This window comes from Marmota flaviventris, chromosome 5 (genome assembly GCF_047511675.1).
Source record: "Marmota flaviventris isolate mMarFla1 chromosome 5, mMarFla1.hap1, whole genome shotgun sequence".
Taxonomy (NCBI): domain Eukaryota; kingdom Metazoa; phylum Chordata; class Mammalia; order Rodentia; family Sciuridae; genus Marmota; species Marmota flaviventris.
In genome coordinates, this window is record NC_092502.1 from 113,863,354 (window position 1) to 113,882,551 (window position 19,198).

The 19,198-nt window shown below is 32.3% G+C and overlaps 1 protein-coding gene across 6 annotated transcripts in view; it reads right to left on the reverse strand.

Annotated features, from left to right (window-relative positions):
* Positions 1–19,198, reverse strand: part of Erbin (erbb2 interacting protein) — a 137,417-nt gene that overhangs the window by 61,341 nt on the left and 56,878 nt on the right. For all 6 annotated transcript variants that reach the window (XM_027951576.2, XM_071612555.1, XM_071612553.1 and 3 more), the window contains exons 3-4: positions 18,963–19,160; positions 11,489–11,606 (exon numbers count right to left, since the gene is read on the reverse strand). In XM_027951576.2, the coding sequence (XP_027807377.2) occupies positions 11,489–11,606; positions 18,963–19,151 (307 nt within the window). In that variant the 5' untranslated portion in view covers positions 19,152–19,160. The remainder of the gene's footprint in view (positions 1–11,488; positions 11,607–18,962; positions 19,161–19,198) is intronic.

Below are 19,198 nucleotides of genomic sequence, written 5' to 3' on the forward strand. Positions count from 1 at the left end.
CTAGAAAACATTCTGCTACTGAGCTACATCCCTAACCCTTGGAGTATCCTTTTAGACCAAGTGTTTCACAAACCTGAGGTAAATAAATTTTTAAAAATTTCCAATCTGTTACAGACCAATACATTTGCAAAATACAATATAAGTACTGTGAAGTTAAATTTTGGTAAAATATTCTAAGCACCTACTCATCTCCTAAAATTATCACAGCAAAAATACAGCAACAAATAACTGATAAACTAGCACTAGTCCACAGACAACTTTAAATAGCACTCATTGCTCTAATCTTGATCAAAGAAATGCTAATTTTTTTTCAAAAATGAATTTTATATAGTCTGTTTATTAAAAAAAGATCCATCCCTCCATTAACATAATGATTGATTATCCAACAGGGTTGTCAACCTTTTAAGTTGTCACCCTTTGAAGTTTATTCCAACTTTATCATCACTAGATGATGAAGTAAGCTTACCATAATGCCATGTATAGCGTTTCAGGTGATGAAAAATGGTGCAAAATCACCACCTAGCAAATACCACAACAATAACTGCTTCAGTCAAAACTCATCAATAGACTGGGTGTTTAGGTCAGTGACAGTGTGTGTGTGCTTAGCATGCGGTGCAAGGCTCTGGGTTTAACTGACAACAGTAGCACACACAAACTGGGAAAAGGACAAGAAAAAGAACAAATCAAAACCCCTAATAACAATGGATGCCAAAATTACTGCATAAAAAGTAATAATAAATAGGACATTAATTTGGTCTCAAAGATTCTTTCTACAAGATATTTATCAATTACAAAAGGAAAAGTTGACTGAATCTGACAGGCACCATCTTAACAAAATTCTTCAAAGTTAAGCATTACCAGTTAACATCAATAGCACATGGCAACTTGTCTGAGATGCCCTGAGAAACAATGTATACTTGCCAAAAACATAAAAGCTACATTTAAATATAAGTAAGCATCAAACAAACCCAAATTAAGAAAACTTTTATTAAAGGCCAGTAATTTTCAAAAGAAACAAAGGAGATCTTAGGAGCCACTCAGAAGAGAGAAGGCCTAATAGACCTGACAACTGAATGCAGTTGTGTGAAATTAACAAATACTGATGAAGATATGAAAAAATTGGAAACTACATATATACACTGCTGACTGGAACAGAAAATGGCTGTGGACAATGGTTTGGAGGCTCCTCAAAATGTTAAACACAGAATTACCCTATAACCCAGAAATTCTACTCCTGTGTAGACTTGAGAAAATTAAAAATGTATGTTCCAACAAAAACTTGTACATGAATGCTCATAGAAGAATTATTTACAACAGCCAAATATAGAAATAATCCAATACCTATCAACAAATGGATAAAGAAAATAAATGAAATGTGGTATATCCACATTATGGGAATATCAATATATGGTACAACATGGATGCATCTGGAAAACACTATTTGAAGAGAAAGCAGCCATACATATATTATATATGATAAATTATATAAGATTCTATTAATATGAAATATCCAGAAAGAACAAATCCTGACAGACACCAAAAAGATAAATGGTTGCAAGGTACTGAGAAAAACTAGAATGGGGAGTGACTAGTTAGTGGGTCCAGGGTTTCCTTTTAAGATGACAACAACATTCTAGAACTACACAGTGGTGCCGGTGAAACAAAAGTGCACCAAAATGCATAAATTTAAAAATGCTAAAATGGTGAATGTTAAAACATGTGAATGGTCCCACGATAAATATGAAAAAATTTAACCAGAAACAATTGTTATGTTAATATTATTTATTTATTTGAGTTCAATACACAATCACAATTTTATACATAGGATACAAGTTTTTAAGGAAAAAGTCACAAAGTCCTTTTGTTGATTCTCAAAAGGAGCACGACAATCATGCTAATGGTTTTTCTTGTGTTTGGACAAACAAAACATATATAATTTGAGGTAGTATTAAAAATCAAGAATTTCAATCTCTCAAAAACAGAAAGTTGTAAATGCAATGGTCCCTTTTATCTTGTTCACCTCTGTATCTCCAACATCTAAGACAGAACCTGTCAGAATAAGTATAAGTTGAGCACCCCTTATCTGAAATGGTTGGAACCAAAAATACTTAGGATTTCAGGGTGATTGTTGTTGTTGTTTTTCCCAGATTTTGAAATATTTGCATGTACATAATGAGATGTTTTGGGGAGAGAACCAGAGTCTAAATATGGAATTCATTTATGCTACATATGTATCTTGTACTTACATTACAGCCTGAAGGTAATTCATGTAACATTTTTAATAATTTTGTATGCTTTGGCTGCAATCCATCACAGGAGGTCAGGAGTGGAATTTTACACTTGTGTCATTATGTTGGCACTCAAAAAAAAAGGCCAGATCTTGGAACACTTCAATTTCAAATTTGAGAGTACAGATGCTCAACCTGTATTACAAATAGTATATTTATTTGCTAAAAAATGTATTTATTAGTTTAGTATTATATAATGAAAATTAATGTTTATATCATCTTCCTCATATACAAATGAATACTTCATGTTTTAAAGTACTTCATTCCATAACACGTAGTTTACAAAAAGTAATTAGGGGTTAGGGTTATAGCTAAGTGGTACAGTACTTGCCTAACACATATGAGGCAATGGGTTCAATTCTCAGCACCACATATAAATAAATAAAATAAAGGTATTGTGTCCATTTTAAAAAATTATTTTAAAAGTAATCAACTGATGTCTATGAAATTAACTAAATCATCACTAGCTTTTAGATACATAGTATCTGTTTTCTCCTAAATCAATAGCTTTGAGATACTTATGCAAATTGCTAGCTTAATGTTTATTTTGACTTCAATTTCTACCATATACACTTCTAGATTCTAAATCTATATCTCAAATTTGCTCCCATTTTTAATTCCACTTAAGAATTTTTAAGTTCCCATTAGATTTTGTTTAGGTACCTCAAACTGAAATTATCTTTCCTCTATTATTCAGAAAATATGTATCAAACATACAAAATATCAGACACTATGATATGAATTATAAGTCCCCTTTATGAAAAATTAAAATATAGTAAGGAAAACAAACATTTTCTTTCTCCTACAGTAGTATTTTTCCTCAATTTTTTTGTTGTACCTTTCTTCTGTTCTTCAGTTCTCTTAATGTTGGAGAAAAACAAAGGTTCACTCTTTGGGCTTTTCTTTCCACATTCATGCCCCTGTTCCCAATCATCAGATTTCCTCAGGTTCAAACAATTATTTTCTGCTTTGCCTAAAAACTTACAATTCACTCTTTTAGACTCAATTAAAAAGAAAGGCCTTGGTTAACCTCTCCAGAATTCCCACATCAGAAAGACAGATCTTGTTTCTCAATCTTACAATTCCTGTCATTTTATTCAGTGTGTTCACAAGAGAATTAACAACTACATAGTCTTAAATTTTGTCTCCCTTTCCCACCAACTTTCTCTATTGATACTTTAACAGTATGTTATAATCATCAGACCTGTTAAATTCTCTATAACACAGGCCATTTGGACACAACAAAATATAATTTTTCTAACAATCTGGCAATCGTGACAATATTACAGAATAACAGAGACTTAGATTAATTCCCCAATATTAAAATAGGACCAATAAACAGAAGCAAAGAACAAAGAACATTTTTTTTATTCCTAGGTGAGTGTTTTAATCATAAACCATACTACCTGGCCAATTGAAAAACACAAGAAGAACTATATAAAAGATCAGAAACCATGATAATCTAAATGCCAAAATTCAAATGCAAGTGTTTAAAATACATACAGCTTGCTGAAACTTTTTTTTTTTTTTTTGTACCAGTGATTGAACTCAGGGGCACTAGACCACTGAGCCACATCCCCAGCCCTATTTAGTATTTTATTTAGTGACAGGGTCTCACTGAATTGCTTAGCATTTTGCTTTTGCTGAGGCTGACTTTGAACTCTTGAACCTCCTCAGTTTCGGGAGCCATTGTGATTACAGGTGCGTGCCACCACACCCAGCTGAAACTATTATTAATAAAGTATACCACCATGCTTCCTGGCTCTTTCCAAACAGGGCATATCAGCTAATGAATCTCAAAACTGTACCTGATATATTAAGACATATTTAAGTATTATTAGACTAAAACTGATATAAACACCTAAAAGCAGAAAACAACAAAAATTAGATATAAGATTATATATCCAATTTAAGATTCAATATGATCAAATGTTATAATAGGGAAAAAATGGATAGTATCTTAATTTTCTTACTCAGAATATAAGAAACACTTATTCATCCATATCAATAGTGATCATGTGAATACTAAATAAATTTTAATAACTTCAAACTACGGAGAACACTATGATCACTTAACATAACTAACCTTTCTTTTAAACAATTTATTACCTAACTGAAAATCCAACACCCAGACATAGTGACACACACCTGTAACCTATATATTCCAGAGGCTGAGGCAGGAAGATTCCAAGTTCTGTACCAGGCAGGAGGATTGAAAATTCCAGACCAGCCTCAGAAAATTAGCAAGAATACCCTGTCTCAAAATAAAATAAAAAGGGCTAGGAATGTGTATTAGTAGTAGAGGGCTTGTCAACTATAAGGGAGGTCCTGGTTCAACTCCCAGTACGGGGGGGAAAAAAAAACTAAAAAATTCACATTCCTTACAACCAATCACATCAACCTAAAATGCATACTATATCCTTGTTTTTCAATAAAGAAGACTTACAAAGGCATATATACTACAGCTAAATAATATAGGTTGATTAAATTCGTTCTCTAAAAGTAAAATGAGTTAATTCTTGTCTCTTCTCATCTACCTTTGTTCACTAACAATGAAGTGTAGTTTCATTTAGGCCTTAATTAAAGACAAAAAGAAGAAAAATTACAAAGAAAAGGCAAGGCATTATAAGCAATCATATGGAAAGAATAATAAATCCATTTAATTTTTAGTAAAAATAAATTGTAAAATTATTGGCAGCAAATAGTAATGTCATTCTTTAGGCAGAATACTTAAGTATTTTAAATAATTATTTTTTAGTTGTAGGTGAACACAATACCTTTATTTTATTTTTATGTGGTGCTAAGAATTGAACCCAGTGCCTCACGAATGCTAGGCAAGCACTCTTCCTCTGAGCCACAACCCCAGCCCCTTATTCTGAATCTTTTGATCATATAAAAAGTATTCCCAGGGCTGGGGTTGTGGCTCAGTGGTAGAGCACTCACCTAGCATGTGTAAGGTTCAATCCTCAGCACCACATAAAAATAAATAAATAAAGGTATTGTGTCCAACTACAACTAAAAAATAAATGTTGAAAAAAAAAGTATTTCCAACTACTCAAAAAACACTAATGGGCTGAGCAAATCATTTAAAGTAGGCTTTTAGTTTTAGCAACAAGGACAAGCTAAAACTAGGAAGCTAAGATTTTACACTGTGGCCAAATAAAAGTCACCATAATTGTAAAAATGAAATTCTTTACAAAGTTGTATGGAAGTCTAGGATATTAATTTAATAGTGCTACAAGTCCACTATGTAGCCATAATTCCACTATTCTTGTTTAGAATAATAAACCTGGAGTTTGTACAAGTATTTTTATTATTGAGTCAAGAAATATTTCCATAGTATTAAGACTGGTAACAAAGTTTACTAGGTATGTACACTTACAGATGCATACAATTTAATATCCTGATTATCTAGAGTTTCTTTCCTTATGCTTTAACATCTATTTAAAAAAATGGAAATGCTTAAAGATAATCTTTTGTGATAGAAGAGTAGACTTAATGACTTCTAAAGTCACAACAATTCTTAAATTCTCTAATGCTTTAGCTTGAATTACCTACTAATGTATGCAGAGACATAATTTTAATAGATTAAGTTTATTTACTTTGAGATTTATCAAACAAGCAATGCTTGGCATTATATTAAGCACGAGGGATTGAAACAAAAATTTTTCACACTATCCATAAGAAGTTTCAAATGGTAGTTAGCCTAAATAAAATTATGAGGGGGAAATATCACACTCTCACACATACACATAATCCAACTGGCCTGAGTTTTTAAAAAGTATCAATGTCATGAAAAAAATGAACAAATTTTCCTGATTTTAAAGACCAAAAGAACACAACAACTAAATGCTACATGTGATATTTAACTTGAAAGGGAGAAAAAGAGGCAAAAGAGCTAAGGAGGGCAACAAGAAAAACGGGATATCAAATTTCTTGAGAGTGAGAATAATACTAAGGTTATGTATAAGGAATTACTTTTTGTTGGGAGATGCATACTTCTATGGATAAAGTTTGTGGTACCTGCAATTTACATAAGTTTAGTAAAAAAGAAATATTACATTAGCAGCAACATGTGTATCTGTTTCCTGAACATATTTTAAAAACACACACACAAAAAAAAGGAGAAATAAAGCAAATGTGGCAAAATACAAACAATTGATAAATTCATGAGTATTTTTCCAATTTTTATAGAGGCATTTTAGTTGAAGATGAAATTTTTTAAGTAGAGTAGAAAAAGACAAGTACATCACTATGAATGAATGGAATATAAATAAAATTATAAATTAAAAACACAAAATTTCCCGGCTGGGATTGTAGGTCAGTGGTAGCTAGCATGCGTGAGGCACTGGGTTTGATTCTCAGCACCGTATATAAATAAATGAATAAAATAAAGGTCCATCAACAACAAAAATATATATATTTTTTAAAAACCACAAAATTTCCATATGCAACAGAAAAAAATTTAGTCCTAAAGTTAAATGACTCAATAACAAAAGCTGAAATAAAATAATACCATTAAAGTTAAAAAAACTATTGGCTATTGAGAACTGAAAACCTGTTGGGTACTAACCACTATAAACTTCACGTAAACCTATGATTAATGAATAAATCATAAACCCGTAAAATGGATTTATTTCTTAAAATGGATGTGCCAATATGATAATTTTTCTATAAGATATACAATTTAATTGCTTCATATGAACTAGGATTTAGCAAATGAATGCATGCAATACTTTATTTTTTTTTACTTTAACTGTGTATGTGTATATGTGTGTATGTTGACAGACTTCTGGTTAACTGACTTGCCAAAGTTAATTGTTAACTGTAAAACTAGAATGACTTGACTATTTTAATCAGTACAAAATGATTTGCAATAAGTCATGAAATTTAATTAAAATGACACAGGAAGGATTACTTTCAGACATTATTTAGGAGAAAAGGTGACTTGGCAACTAAGGGCTATGGAATACAATTACCACATATTTGCTGGTACTATTGTACTAACTTGAGGAACTTGTTTATAAAGATTTTCTACAAAGGTTAAAAATTATTTGAATATGTCTTAGCATTTAGTATTTATTGCATGTCATATCTTTGGGCACAACATTTAAAATCTACCCTCATGTGATTCTTTCACTTTTTAATTATAAAAGAAATACACATTTATTTTTTAAATTTTTTTAAGAGCTAACATCTATCTTCCATATATTCTTCAATGTATTATCAAATGACAAATGATGGTCTGCTCTTAATAATAATTTCAACATTTGCAAATCTATAAATGTGACATACACCACATTAATGGATGAAGGGAAAAAAACTTTTCAATAGATGCAGAAAAAGCAGTTGACAAAATTAAGCATCCTTTCATAATAAAAACTCTCAACAAATTAAGTATAGAAAGAATGTTTGTCAACACAGTAAAAGCCATATAGGTTCAACTCACAGCTAACATATATTCAATTGTGAAAGCTAAAAGAATTTTTTTTAAATTTTGATTTGTTATACATGACAACAGAATGTATTACAATTCATATTAAACATATAGAGCGTAATTTTTCATATCTCTGGTTGTACACAAAGAAGAGTCACAACCTTTCTTGTCTTCTTACATGTACTTAGGGTAATGATGACCATCACATTCCACCATCTATCCTATCCTTATTCCCCCAAAGCCTCCCTTCCCTTTTCCCCTTTGCCCTAGAGTTCCTTTAATCCTTTCATTCCCCCCACCCCATAGCATATGTTTTTTCTAAGATCAGCAACTAGACAAAGCTTTCCATTGTTGCCACTACTCCTCAACATATTATAGTCACACATCTCAAAATATTTGGTCAACAATGGACTACAAAAACAACAGTGATTCCAAAAGATTATAAACACTCCATCCTACTTACTGAAAAATAAAGTTCACTGTATTGATATTCAGGCAGCGGCCTCTCCGACATCTCATGTTTGTTACGTCTTTTTTTTTTTTTTAGTTCTGATTGGACATAATACCTTTATTTTATTTATTTATTTTTATGTGATGCTGAGGATAAAACCCAGCATCTCACAAGTGTTAGGCAAGAGCTGTACCACTAAGCCACAACGCCAGCCTCTACTACGTCTCTTAACCACATCAAGAGACCACATCAAGCTAATGATCTATATATCATTTAAGTCTGTGTTAAGTATACTCTATGATGTTTACACATTGACAAAGTCACCTAATGACTTATTTCTCAACACATATTCCTGTCATCAAGCAACACATGACTACACTGTAAGGTCCACTCAGGGCATGAATGCAAGAAAAGAAAATAAAAGCCATCTAAATTGAAGTGGAAAAAGTTTAGTTGTCCTTTTTTGAAGATGACACACATGGATCTTATACATAGAAAAACCTAACAACTCCACAATAAAACTGTTAGAACTAACAAATTCAGTAAAGTTGCAGGATACAAAGTCAACATACAAAAATCAGTAGTAATTCTATGTATTAACAACATACAAAAATCAATAGTAATTATATGTATTAACAATAATCTATCCAAACAAAAAAAAATTTTAACAATCCCATTTATAATAGCTAGTGTCATGATTTGGATCTTTAATTTTCCCTGAAAAGCTCATGTGTCAGGCAATGCATGAATGTTCAGAGAAGAAATGATTTAATTAAGACAGCTGTAACCTCCTTAGTGGATTAATCCATTTGATGAATTAACAATTTGAATGAATTATACTAGGTGATAACTGTAGACAGGTGGGGCATAGCCAGAGGAAGGAGGTCACCAGATGTGCAGCTGAGGATTATATCCTGTCCCTAGCTCCTAAAACAGTCTCTTGCTCAAACGCCTGTGTGTTCACATGCTCATACACTCCCTTTCTCCCTCTCAGTCCCTCCTTTTCTTCTTCTCTCTGTGCTTCCCAACTTCCATGAGCATCTTTCCTCCACCATGCCCTTCTGCCATAATGTTCTGCCTCACCTTGAGCTCCGAGTAATGAAGTTGGCTAACCATAGACGGAACCACTGAAACCATGAGCCCCAAATAAGCTTTTTCTCCTCTAAGTTGTTTTTGTCAGGTATTTTGATCACAATAAAGGAAAAAAAAATTCACTAATACAGCTACCATTAAAAAAAAAAAAAACCTAAGGAATAATTCCATCAAAGAGATGAACTACCCATACACTGAAAACCATAGAACACTAAGAAAACTGTAAAACACAATGAAAAAAAATTAAGGAAGCAGTAGAAGACATCTCAAGTTGCTAGAAAAATATATTCCCAAGTACAAAATTCAGGGAAAAAAGACCTTACCAATTTTGCTGATATCTAGTTCCCTGAGATTAATAAAATCTGCAATGGATGCTGATAATGTTGTTAAATCATTGACTGGCAAATTCAGTTTGTGTAGAGACTGACAGTTAAATTCAAGCTCAACATTCTTTTGAATTAAGATCGTCTATACTATCCACATTGTTCTACAGATTCAATGCAATCACTACTAAACTTCCAACAACATTTTTTTCACAAAAAAACATGCTAATTCAAAAAAAAAAAAAAGTTAATGCAATGTTGAATTAAAAAAAAACAAGGCTTCAGGTATCACATTCCCTAACTTAAATATATATCATAAAACTGCAGGAATTAAAGCAGTGTAGTACTAGCACAAGAACAGACACAGACTAATGGAACAAAATAAAGAGTTCAGAAATAAATTCATGTTTTTATGTTCAACTCAATTTTTCCAAAGGTGCCAAAAGAAACAATGGGGAAAGGACAATCTCTTCAAAACTGTTAGGACAATTAAATATCCCCATGCAGAAGAAGGAAATTAGGTTCTTATTTTACAAAATATGTAAAATTCAACTCAAAATGGATTAGTGGCTTAAATGTTAAACCTCAAACTATAGAATTACAAAAACAGGACCTAAGGGGAAAGCCTCATTATGCTCTGGAGTTTGGCAATGGTCTGAACAATGATTTTTTTTCTTTCTTAAGTAAGGGGTTAATATGCAAAATATGTAAAGAGTTCAAACAACTCAATATCAAGAGAACAACCAACTTGATTTTTAAAATGGCAAAGAACTTAAATAGATATTTCTCAAAAGAAGACATAGAATTGGCCAACAGGAATATGAAAAAATGTTCAACATTATTAATCATCAAAAAATGCAAATTAAATCCCCAGTGACATATACTTTACACATGTTAGAATGGCTATTATCAAAAAGACAACAGAGAGTTAAAGGTATAACTCAGTGGCAGAGCACTCACCTAGCACTTGCTCAATCCCCAACAATGGAAAGAGAAGACAAAAGGGTTGATGAGGATTTGAAAAAAATTGAAATGGAACCCCCACTGTTGGTGGGACCATAATTTAGTATAGCCATTATAGAAAAGAGTATAGAGTCTCCTCAAAAATAATATTTTTTTTTATAAAGGACTACCAATAGCTAGTACTGGGTATATATCCAAAGAAAATTAAATTAGTATGTCCAAGAGGTATTTGAGGGGGCAGCTCAGTGGTAGCACTTGCATAGTATATATGGATGAGTGGAGAGAAAGAGAGAAACATCTGCAGAACATCTATGTTCTATACCTAAGATACAGAATTCACCTAAGTGTCCATCAACAGATGAGTGAATAAAGAAAATGTGGCATATATACACAATAAAGTACTATTCAAACTTGAAAAAGAAGGAAATCCTATTATTTGGGACAACTTGGATAAACCTAGAGGACATTTCATTAAATGAAGTAAGGAAAAAAGTCAAAACTACTTAATCTTATTTTCATATATAATCTTAAAAAGACAAAATCATAGAAGCATAGAGTAAGTAAAATGGTGGTTATCAGTGGCTGGAGAGGGGCAGGGTTTTGAGTATTAGGCTATATAGATAAAAGGATATAAACTTTAGACAGGAGAAACAAGTTCAAGAGGTCTATTACACAACCCGGTTACTACAGTTAATAACAACATTAAAAAAACCCACCATTTTCCACCTGTTTTAAGTTATCATAGTTTTTATACTTATAAAACAAATGCCAAGCCAAGAGTATAACAATAAATTTTACTGATTTATATAAAACAGGTTGCAAAATCTTTAAAATGGAAAAATAAAATTTTTATATTTTATTTGTTAAAACAACAGAAATCTGAATAATGAAATGTATTCCCAAGTACAAAAATTAAGGGAAAGAAAGACCTTACCATTTTTGCTGACATCTAGTTCCCTGAGATTAATAAGATTTGCAATGGATGCTGGTAACGTTGTTAAATCATTGTCTGGCAAACTCAGTTTGTGTAGAGATTGACAGTTAAAAAGTTGCTAGTGAAAAAAGAGAAAAAAGGATTTTGAATATCTTTTAAATTTCTTTAAATATTTCATCTATTACCTTTTACAAATAATTAGTAGTAGTAGTCATTAAAATAGAGTTTTACCCATACTAATATCAGAAAGATTTCTCATTATTCTGTTCATGTACCTGAATACATCTGTACCACTTAGAATGATTTATATCCTCATACTTCTAATCTAAGTGAAAAGTGAAACACACTTTAGAGTAAGAGTAAGGTTATATACTCTACTGAAGTAGTCAAAAAGGTGGGAGGGGCTGTTACATTTAATAAAATGTAGAGATTCTCTTTCAAACGAGTTTATTTCAAAATGAAAACCATAATAAAACTATTACCTATCAGATAGACAAAAGACTCAGCTATTCAAACTGCTTCAGCAAGCAACACAACTTGCTGAAAAACACATTATAAGGAAGAATACTGAATTTCAAGGCACAATTCCACAATTTAAGTATTTAATTCTTAAACATGTAACTGAAAATCCTTAATATTTTACCCACAGCCATTAGATTTCTCTTTAAAATTACCAAGGGTACCAATGAGTTTCTAAGTGTTATTACTACTGGTCACCAGGAAAGAAAGTCTTTTGCACATGTTCATTCAGTAGGTTTACACACATATGAAAATCTAATACAAATACTTCATGAAACAACTGCCATATACATCACACTTTATTTTCTAATATATTATAGTTAGGAATGCTAGATTCCAACAGGATGCCCAAATAAATAATGAATAATTTTTAGTACAAATGCATCCCATTGCACAGAATGTACACTTACAAAAATTTCTTCTTCATCTGAAAATCCTTCTTTAAGTGTCTTACCTTTTTAATTCTCTAATTATCATAGTCTACATTATACAGTTCATTTTTCTAAATGCTGACCATGTGTACTAATCAGCTTTATAAGCCACCAATGGGTCTCTGGTCCACAGTTTCATAAACACTGCTGTTTGGATGGCTAAAGATCTTAACAAAAGTATAAGCTGTTTGCTTTTTTTAAAATAAAACACAGGAAACTGAGTACAGGATAAGAAGAAAAGAGAAAAATACACTAAAAAATTCCAGCAAACAAACAAGGTGATAATTTGATAGTGTTTCATGACACTAAATTTCTCCTTCCAGTTATTGCTACATTTCAGAATGAGTCCTCCAAAAACTTTCCAACCAAACTGCAAATGAACAAAATACTACCTCTAAAAAGATGTTTTAACAATAAAATCATGATAAAATAACAATCATCCCCAAATGCACATCAATGTTTTATGAAAACTAGAAAAAGACAGCATTACGGCCAGGCGCGGTGATACACGCCTTGTAATCCCAGTGGCTCCAGAGGTGGAGGCAAGAGGATCGCTAGTTCAAAGCCAGCCTCAGCAATTTAGCGAGGCGCTAAATAACTCAGTGAGACCCTGTCTCTAATAAAATACAAAATAGGGCTAGGGATATGGCTCAGTGGTCAAGTATTCCAGAGTTAAATCCCTGGTACCCAAAAACAAAAATTTAAAAAAAAGAAAAGAAAGAAAGAAAGAAAAAGACAGTATTGATTTCAGTTCTTTGTCCAGTTAAATCTATTGGCTCTACCAATTGTATAGTCTCATTATCTACCTCAGCAGTTATAATATGCTACAAAAGTAAATACAAATATTTCATCTTTGCAAAATTTTACATTGGTGCATTACAGTTACACATAATGGTGGAACTTGTTGATACATATTCATACATATGAATATAACAATATAATTTAGCAAATATCACTCCCCAGTATTTTCCTTTTTCTTCCCCTGGTCCCTTTCATCTATTCTACTGATGTCCCTTCAATTTTCACATCCCACCCACCTTTCTTTTCCTTTTTTCTCTGTAGTTTTTGCATATGAGAGACAGTATTTAATAACCCTTGACCTTCTGAGTTTGGCTTGTTTTGCATTAATAAGGGTCTGATGTTTCACTTATTTTCCTATAAATGACTTAATTTCACTTTTAATGGTTGAATAAAAAATACTTCTATTGTGTAAATGTACCACATTTTCTTTATCCATTCACCACCTGTTGATGGACATCTACACTGGTTCCATAGTTTGGTTACTGTGAATTGTGCTACTATAAACACAGGTATGAATGTAGCGCCATAGTATGCTGACTTTCTTTTTTTGATTTGTATTTCCCTAATTATTAGTGATTGAATGTTTTTTTCTTATAGTTAGCCATTTGTAAATCTTCTTTTGAAAAGTGTGTGTTTAGTTCATTTGCCCATTTACTTATTTTGGTTATTTATCTTTTTGGTGTTTTTTTTTTTTTTTTTTTAGTTCTTTGTATATTCTGGATATTAATGGTCTGTCAGAAGAGTAGCTAGTGATGATTTTCTCCACTTCTGAAGGTTCTCTCTTCACATTCTTGATTGTTTCCTTTGCTGTGCTGAAGCTTTTTAATTTGATGCCATCCCACTTATTAACTCTTGACATTATTTCCTGAGTTTTAGGGGCCCTACTGAGAAAGTCCTTGCCTGTGCCTTAGATGTAATTCCTGCCTAGGTATTTAATCCATTTTGGGTTGACTTTTGTGCAGCATGAGAGATAAAGTTCTAGTCTCATTATTCTATATGCACAACCAGTGTTCCTAGCACCATTTGTTTAAAAGGCTGTTTTCTCTCCAGTGTATATTTTTGGCACCTTTGTCAACGATAAGGTGACTTACCTGAGTGGGTTTGTCTCTGTGTTTCCTATTCCATACCATTGGTCTATGTATGTTTTTAATTTTTTTATTTGTTTTAATTAGTAATACATGACAGTAGAATGCATTTACCATCATGTAGTTTTTGTTACTGTATCCCTGTAGTACAATTTGTAGTCAGGGATTGTGATGCTTCCAGCATTGCTTTTTTGGCTTAGAATTGCTTTGAGTATTCTGGGTCTTTAATTCTTTCAAATCAATTTTAGTACTGTTCTATTTTTTTTAGTTCTGTGGAAAATGTCATTGGCATTTTGATGGGAATGGTAGTGATTCTGTATACTGCTTTTGGTAGTATGGTCACTTAAAACCATATTAATTCTGCCTATCCATGAACACAGGAGGTCTTTCCATCTTCTTGCATCTTCTTTAGTTTCTTTCTTCAGTGTTATATGGTTTTTATTGTAGAGGTCTTCTTTTCCTTAGTTAGATTTATTACTAGGTAGTTTTGCTTTCAGGAATGGGATTGTTTTCCTGATTTCTTTCTCAGCAGATTCATTTTTGGTGTTTAGGAAAGCTATTGATTTTTATATGTTGAGTTTGTAACCTGTTAATTTGCTGAATTTATTAGTTCTGGCAGTCTTTTTTTAAAATATTTTTTTAGTTGTAGTTGAACACAATACCTTTATTTTATATATTTATTTTTATGTGGTGCTGAGGATCGAACCCAGTGCCTTGCACATGCTAGGCCACTGCTCTACCACTAAGCCACAACCCCAGCCCTCTGACAGTCTTTTGGTGAATCTTCTAAGTATAAGATTACACCATCTGCAAACAGTGATAATTTTTACTTCTTCCTTTTCTGTTTTTATATCTTTTATTTCCTTCTCTCAAATAAGAGTACTGACAATGAACATCCTAGTCTTGTTCCAGATTTTAAAGGAAATACTTTCAGTTTTTCTCCATTCACTCTGATTTTGGCTTTGGGTTTTTCATATATACCCTTTATGATGTTGAGATGAGGTTTCATCCATAGTTTCTTCAGTTCTTTTATCATGAATGGGTGTTGAATTCTGTTGAAGGCTTTCTCTGCATCTATTGAGATGACTAAGTGATTTCTGTTCTTAATTCTATTTATGAATTACATTTATTGATTTGCATGTTAAACCATCCTTGCATTCCTGGGATAAAACCTACTTGATCATAATGTACAATCTTCTTAAAATGTTGTTGAATATGAGTTTATAAGGTTTTATTAAGGATTTCTGCATCTAAGTTCAACAGGAATATTAGTTTGTAGTTTTCTTTCCTTGATATGTCCTTATCTGGTTTGGGTATGAGCATGATACTGGCTTCACAGAATGAATTTGGAAGCCAAATTCTTTCTATTTCATGGAATAACTTGACAAGCATTGTCATTAGTGCTGTAAAGGTCTGGTAGAATTCAGGTGAGAATTCATCTGGTTCTGGGCTTTTCTTTGGTAGAAGGTTTTTTTATTACTGCTTCTGTTTCACTTCCAGTTATTGGTCTCTTTAAGTTTTTTAAGTTTTCTTAATTCAATTTTGGCAGGTCATAAGTATCCATTTCTTATATGTTTTCCAAATTATTGTAGTATAAAGGTTTTCAAAATAGTCCCTAATGATCCTCTGGATTTTGGTGGTGTCTGTTATAATTTCTCCTTTTTCATCTCTAATTTTATTCATTTGGGCTTTCTCTTTCTTTTGGTTAGTGTGACTATAGGCTTATCAATATTATTTATCTTTTCAAAGAACCAACTATTTGTTTCATTGATCCTTTGTATTTTTTTATTTTGAATTTAATTGGTCTCAGCTCTGATCTTAATTATTTCCTTCCTTCTACTGGTTTTGGAATTGGTTGTTCTCCTTTTTCAAGGCCTTGAGATGCATCATTAGATTGTTTTGGAGGGATCTTTCTGAATTTCTCGTGTAAACATCAGAAACTTTCCTTTTAGAACTGTCTTCAGAATTTTTTATTTTCTCCCTTCTTTTTTTTTAAATTTTTTTATTGTTGGTTGTTCAAAACATTACATAGTTCTTGATATATCATATTTCACACTTTGATTCTCCCTTAATTTCTTTTATCACGCCTTCATAATTCCAAAATGTACTGTTCAATTTCCATGTGTTTATATAGTTTCTGTAGGGATTTTTGGTGCTGACTTCTAATTTTATTCCAATGAAATCCAATAAGATTCAAAGAGTTGTTTTGTGGCATAAATATGGTGAATGGTTCTATGAACTGCTAAGAAGAAAGTGTGTTTGGCTGAGGTTGGATGAAATATTCTATAGATGTCTGTCAAGTCCATCTGATTTATAATATTTTTCAATTCCAAAGAGTTTTTACTCGGTTTGTGTCTAATGGATTACCTATCTAATGGTGAGAGAGGTGTGTTGAAATCACCCAGTATTACCATAATTGGGTCTATCTGAGGCTTCAATTCAAGCAGTATTTCTTTTATGTAATTAGGTGCACCAACATTTGGGGCACAAATATTTACTATCATTATATTTTCCTGTTGGACTGTTTCCTTTTCCACTATAAAGTGACCTTGTTTGTCTCTCCTGATTGATTCTGGCTTTAACACTACTTTATCAGATATTAGAGAATCTACTACTCCTGCTTATTTCCCAGCTCCTTTCACATGGTATATCAATTTCCACTGTTTCACCTATCAGTGGATTTTCTTCACACAACATACAGTTGGGTCTTGTTTTTTAATCCATTCTGCTAGTCTATATCTTTTACTTGGAGAGATGAGATCATTTACATTGTTATTACAGAGATATTTTCATTATTTCCTGCCATTCTGATTTATTTCTAATGTTTAATTTGGTTCTGTTTCTCATTTGCTTAGCTACTCTTCAAAGCAGATTTGTTTATTTGTCAGCTCTGGGGCTTATTTTTTATTTCTTCTGTATGGAGTATTTCTTTAAGTAAGATCTTAAGTGACAGTTTAATAATCATGAATTCTTTTAGTTTCTGCATACCTTAGAAGGTTTTTTTTCCCTTCAATTCTAAGGATAGTTTCATGGGATATAGCAATCTTGCTGACAGTTATTTTATTTCAGAGCTCAACACACATAATTCCAAGACTTCCTGGCTTTTAGAGTCTGTACTGAGAAAACAGAATTCCAAATGACTTGCCTCTCTAAATGTGACCTGATGTTTTTCTCTTGAGGCTTTTAAAATTTTTAACTTTATTCTGTATTTAATTATAATGTGTCATGGAGAGATTCTTTTTTGATCTTGTCTATTTGGGATTCTGAGTGCCTTCTGCATCTGGATATCCATCTCATTCTCAAGGCTTAGAAAATTTTCTGATACTCTGAATAGATATCTACTCTATTAGCTTGCATCTCAAAATCCTCAATTTCAGTGATTCTTAAATTTGGTCTTTTAATGTTGTCCCAGAGTTTCTGTATATTCTGATCATGGTTAATTATTATCTTTTCTTTAATACTGTCTGAATGTTTAAGAATGGCCACTCTGTCTTTGAACTCTGAGATTCTGTCTTCAGCAATGTCTACTCTATTAGGAAGACTTTCAACTGAACATTTTATTTGTTGTGTCTTTCATTTCCAAGATTTCTGTTTCGGTCTTTTTCAATACCTTTGTCTCTTTATTGAATTACTCATTCATATCTTGTACTGACTTCCTTAATTCATTCAGTTTTTTTCTGTGTTTTCTTTAAATTCATTGATCATTTTTATAATCATTCTCTTGAATTTTTTATGTGCTATTTCAGCCACTTTGATATCTTTGGAGTAAGTTGCTAATAAATCACAAACTGTAGGAGGTGTCATTTTATCTTGTTTTTTTCCTATTTCTTATATTCCTGTGTTGGGTTTTATGCATCTTCTGGGATGGATTTCTCTTCTACTCTTATATGTTGGCCTTCTGAGGACACAGCTTTCTCTTACCAAAAGTGTTCTAGATTGATCTAGACTGAGATTCCTCACAGGTGTGGTTATCTACAGTTTTCATGTTAACTGTTTTTGCTGTGGGAGCAGATGTCTATGAGTGAGATTTGAGGGCCCACCGAGGGCCCACCCCATCTGTTCCTACTTGGGGCCTGGTTGGTAGTTTGGGTTTTATCTCTTCTATTCTTTAAGTATAGCAAAAGCTTGAATGTCGTTAACTTGTGTGTGGAGCAAGATGCGCTGTCTTTTGACTGAGTTTAGTTCAGCAGTCAAGTATCTACCCTGTGAACTTGCAGTATCCCAGTAGTAAGTACCGCTGTTTATATCCTGAGCCATAGAGCAAATGGAAATGTAGCCTTTCTCTAATCTGCCATGTTGGCATTAACCATTTCCTGGCTTTCAAGGTGTCCAGTGTATTCTCTATAGATTTTCCAGTATATCTGTACAGCAGAGCAAACTGGGCATATGAAAGGGAGCTACCCAAGAATAGTCAGTGCAAATTTTTAAGTTATTTGGCACTAGTATTCAAGCAATTAATTTGAAGTTTTAAAATCTATTTTGAAAATTTTATTATGCAGCATGACTTAGTGTAAATTAAACTAAAAAAAGGGAAACACATACATATATATGGACAGCATTATGGCAATATTAGGAATATCAAACTTCTAAGACAAAGAAATCTCCAAAGATAATTCTTGAAAAATTGTGTTACCATACCTTTGGAAGCTCTTCAATCTGATTAGCGTCTAAATAGAGCTCCTCCAAAGTTTTTTCAAAAGTAAAAATCTCTTTGGGAACCTGTTCCAAACTGCAATGGGAATAATCCAGAGTAGTGACAGTCTCCTCTTCCCCTCGTAAACAGCGACATGGTACCAACCGCACAAATAAACTTCGTTTTGTAGTCATTTTTAAATACTGTAATATTCAAATAAAAATAAATTTGATTAAAACAT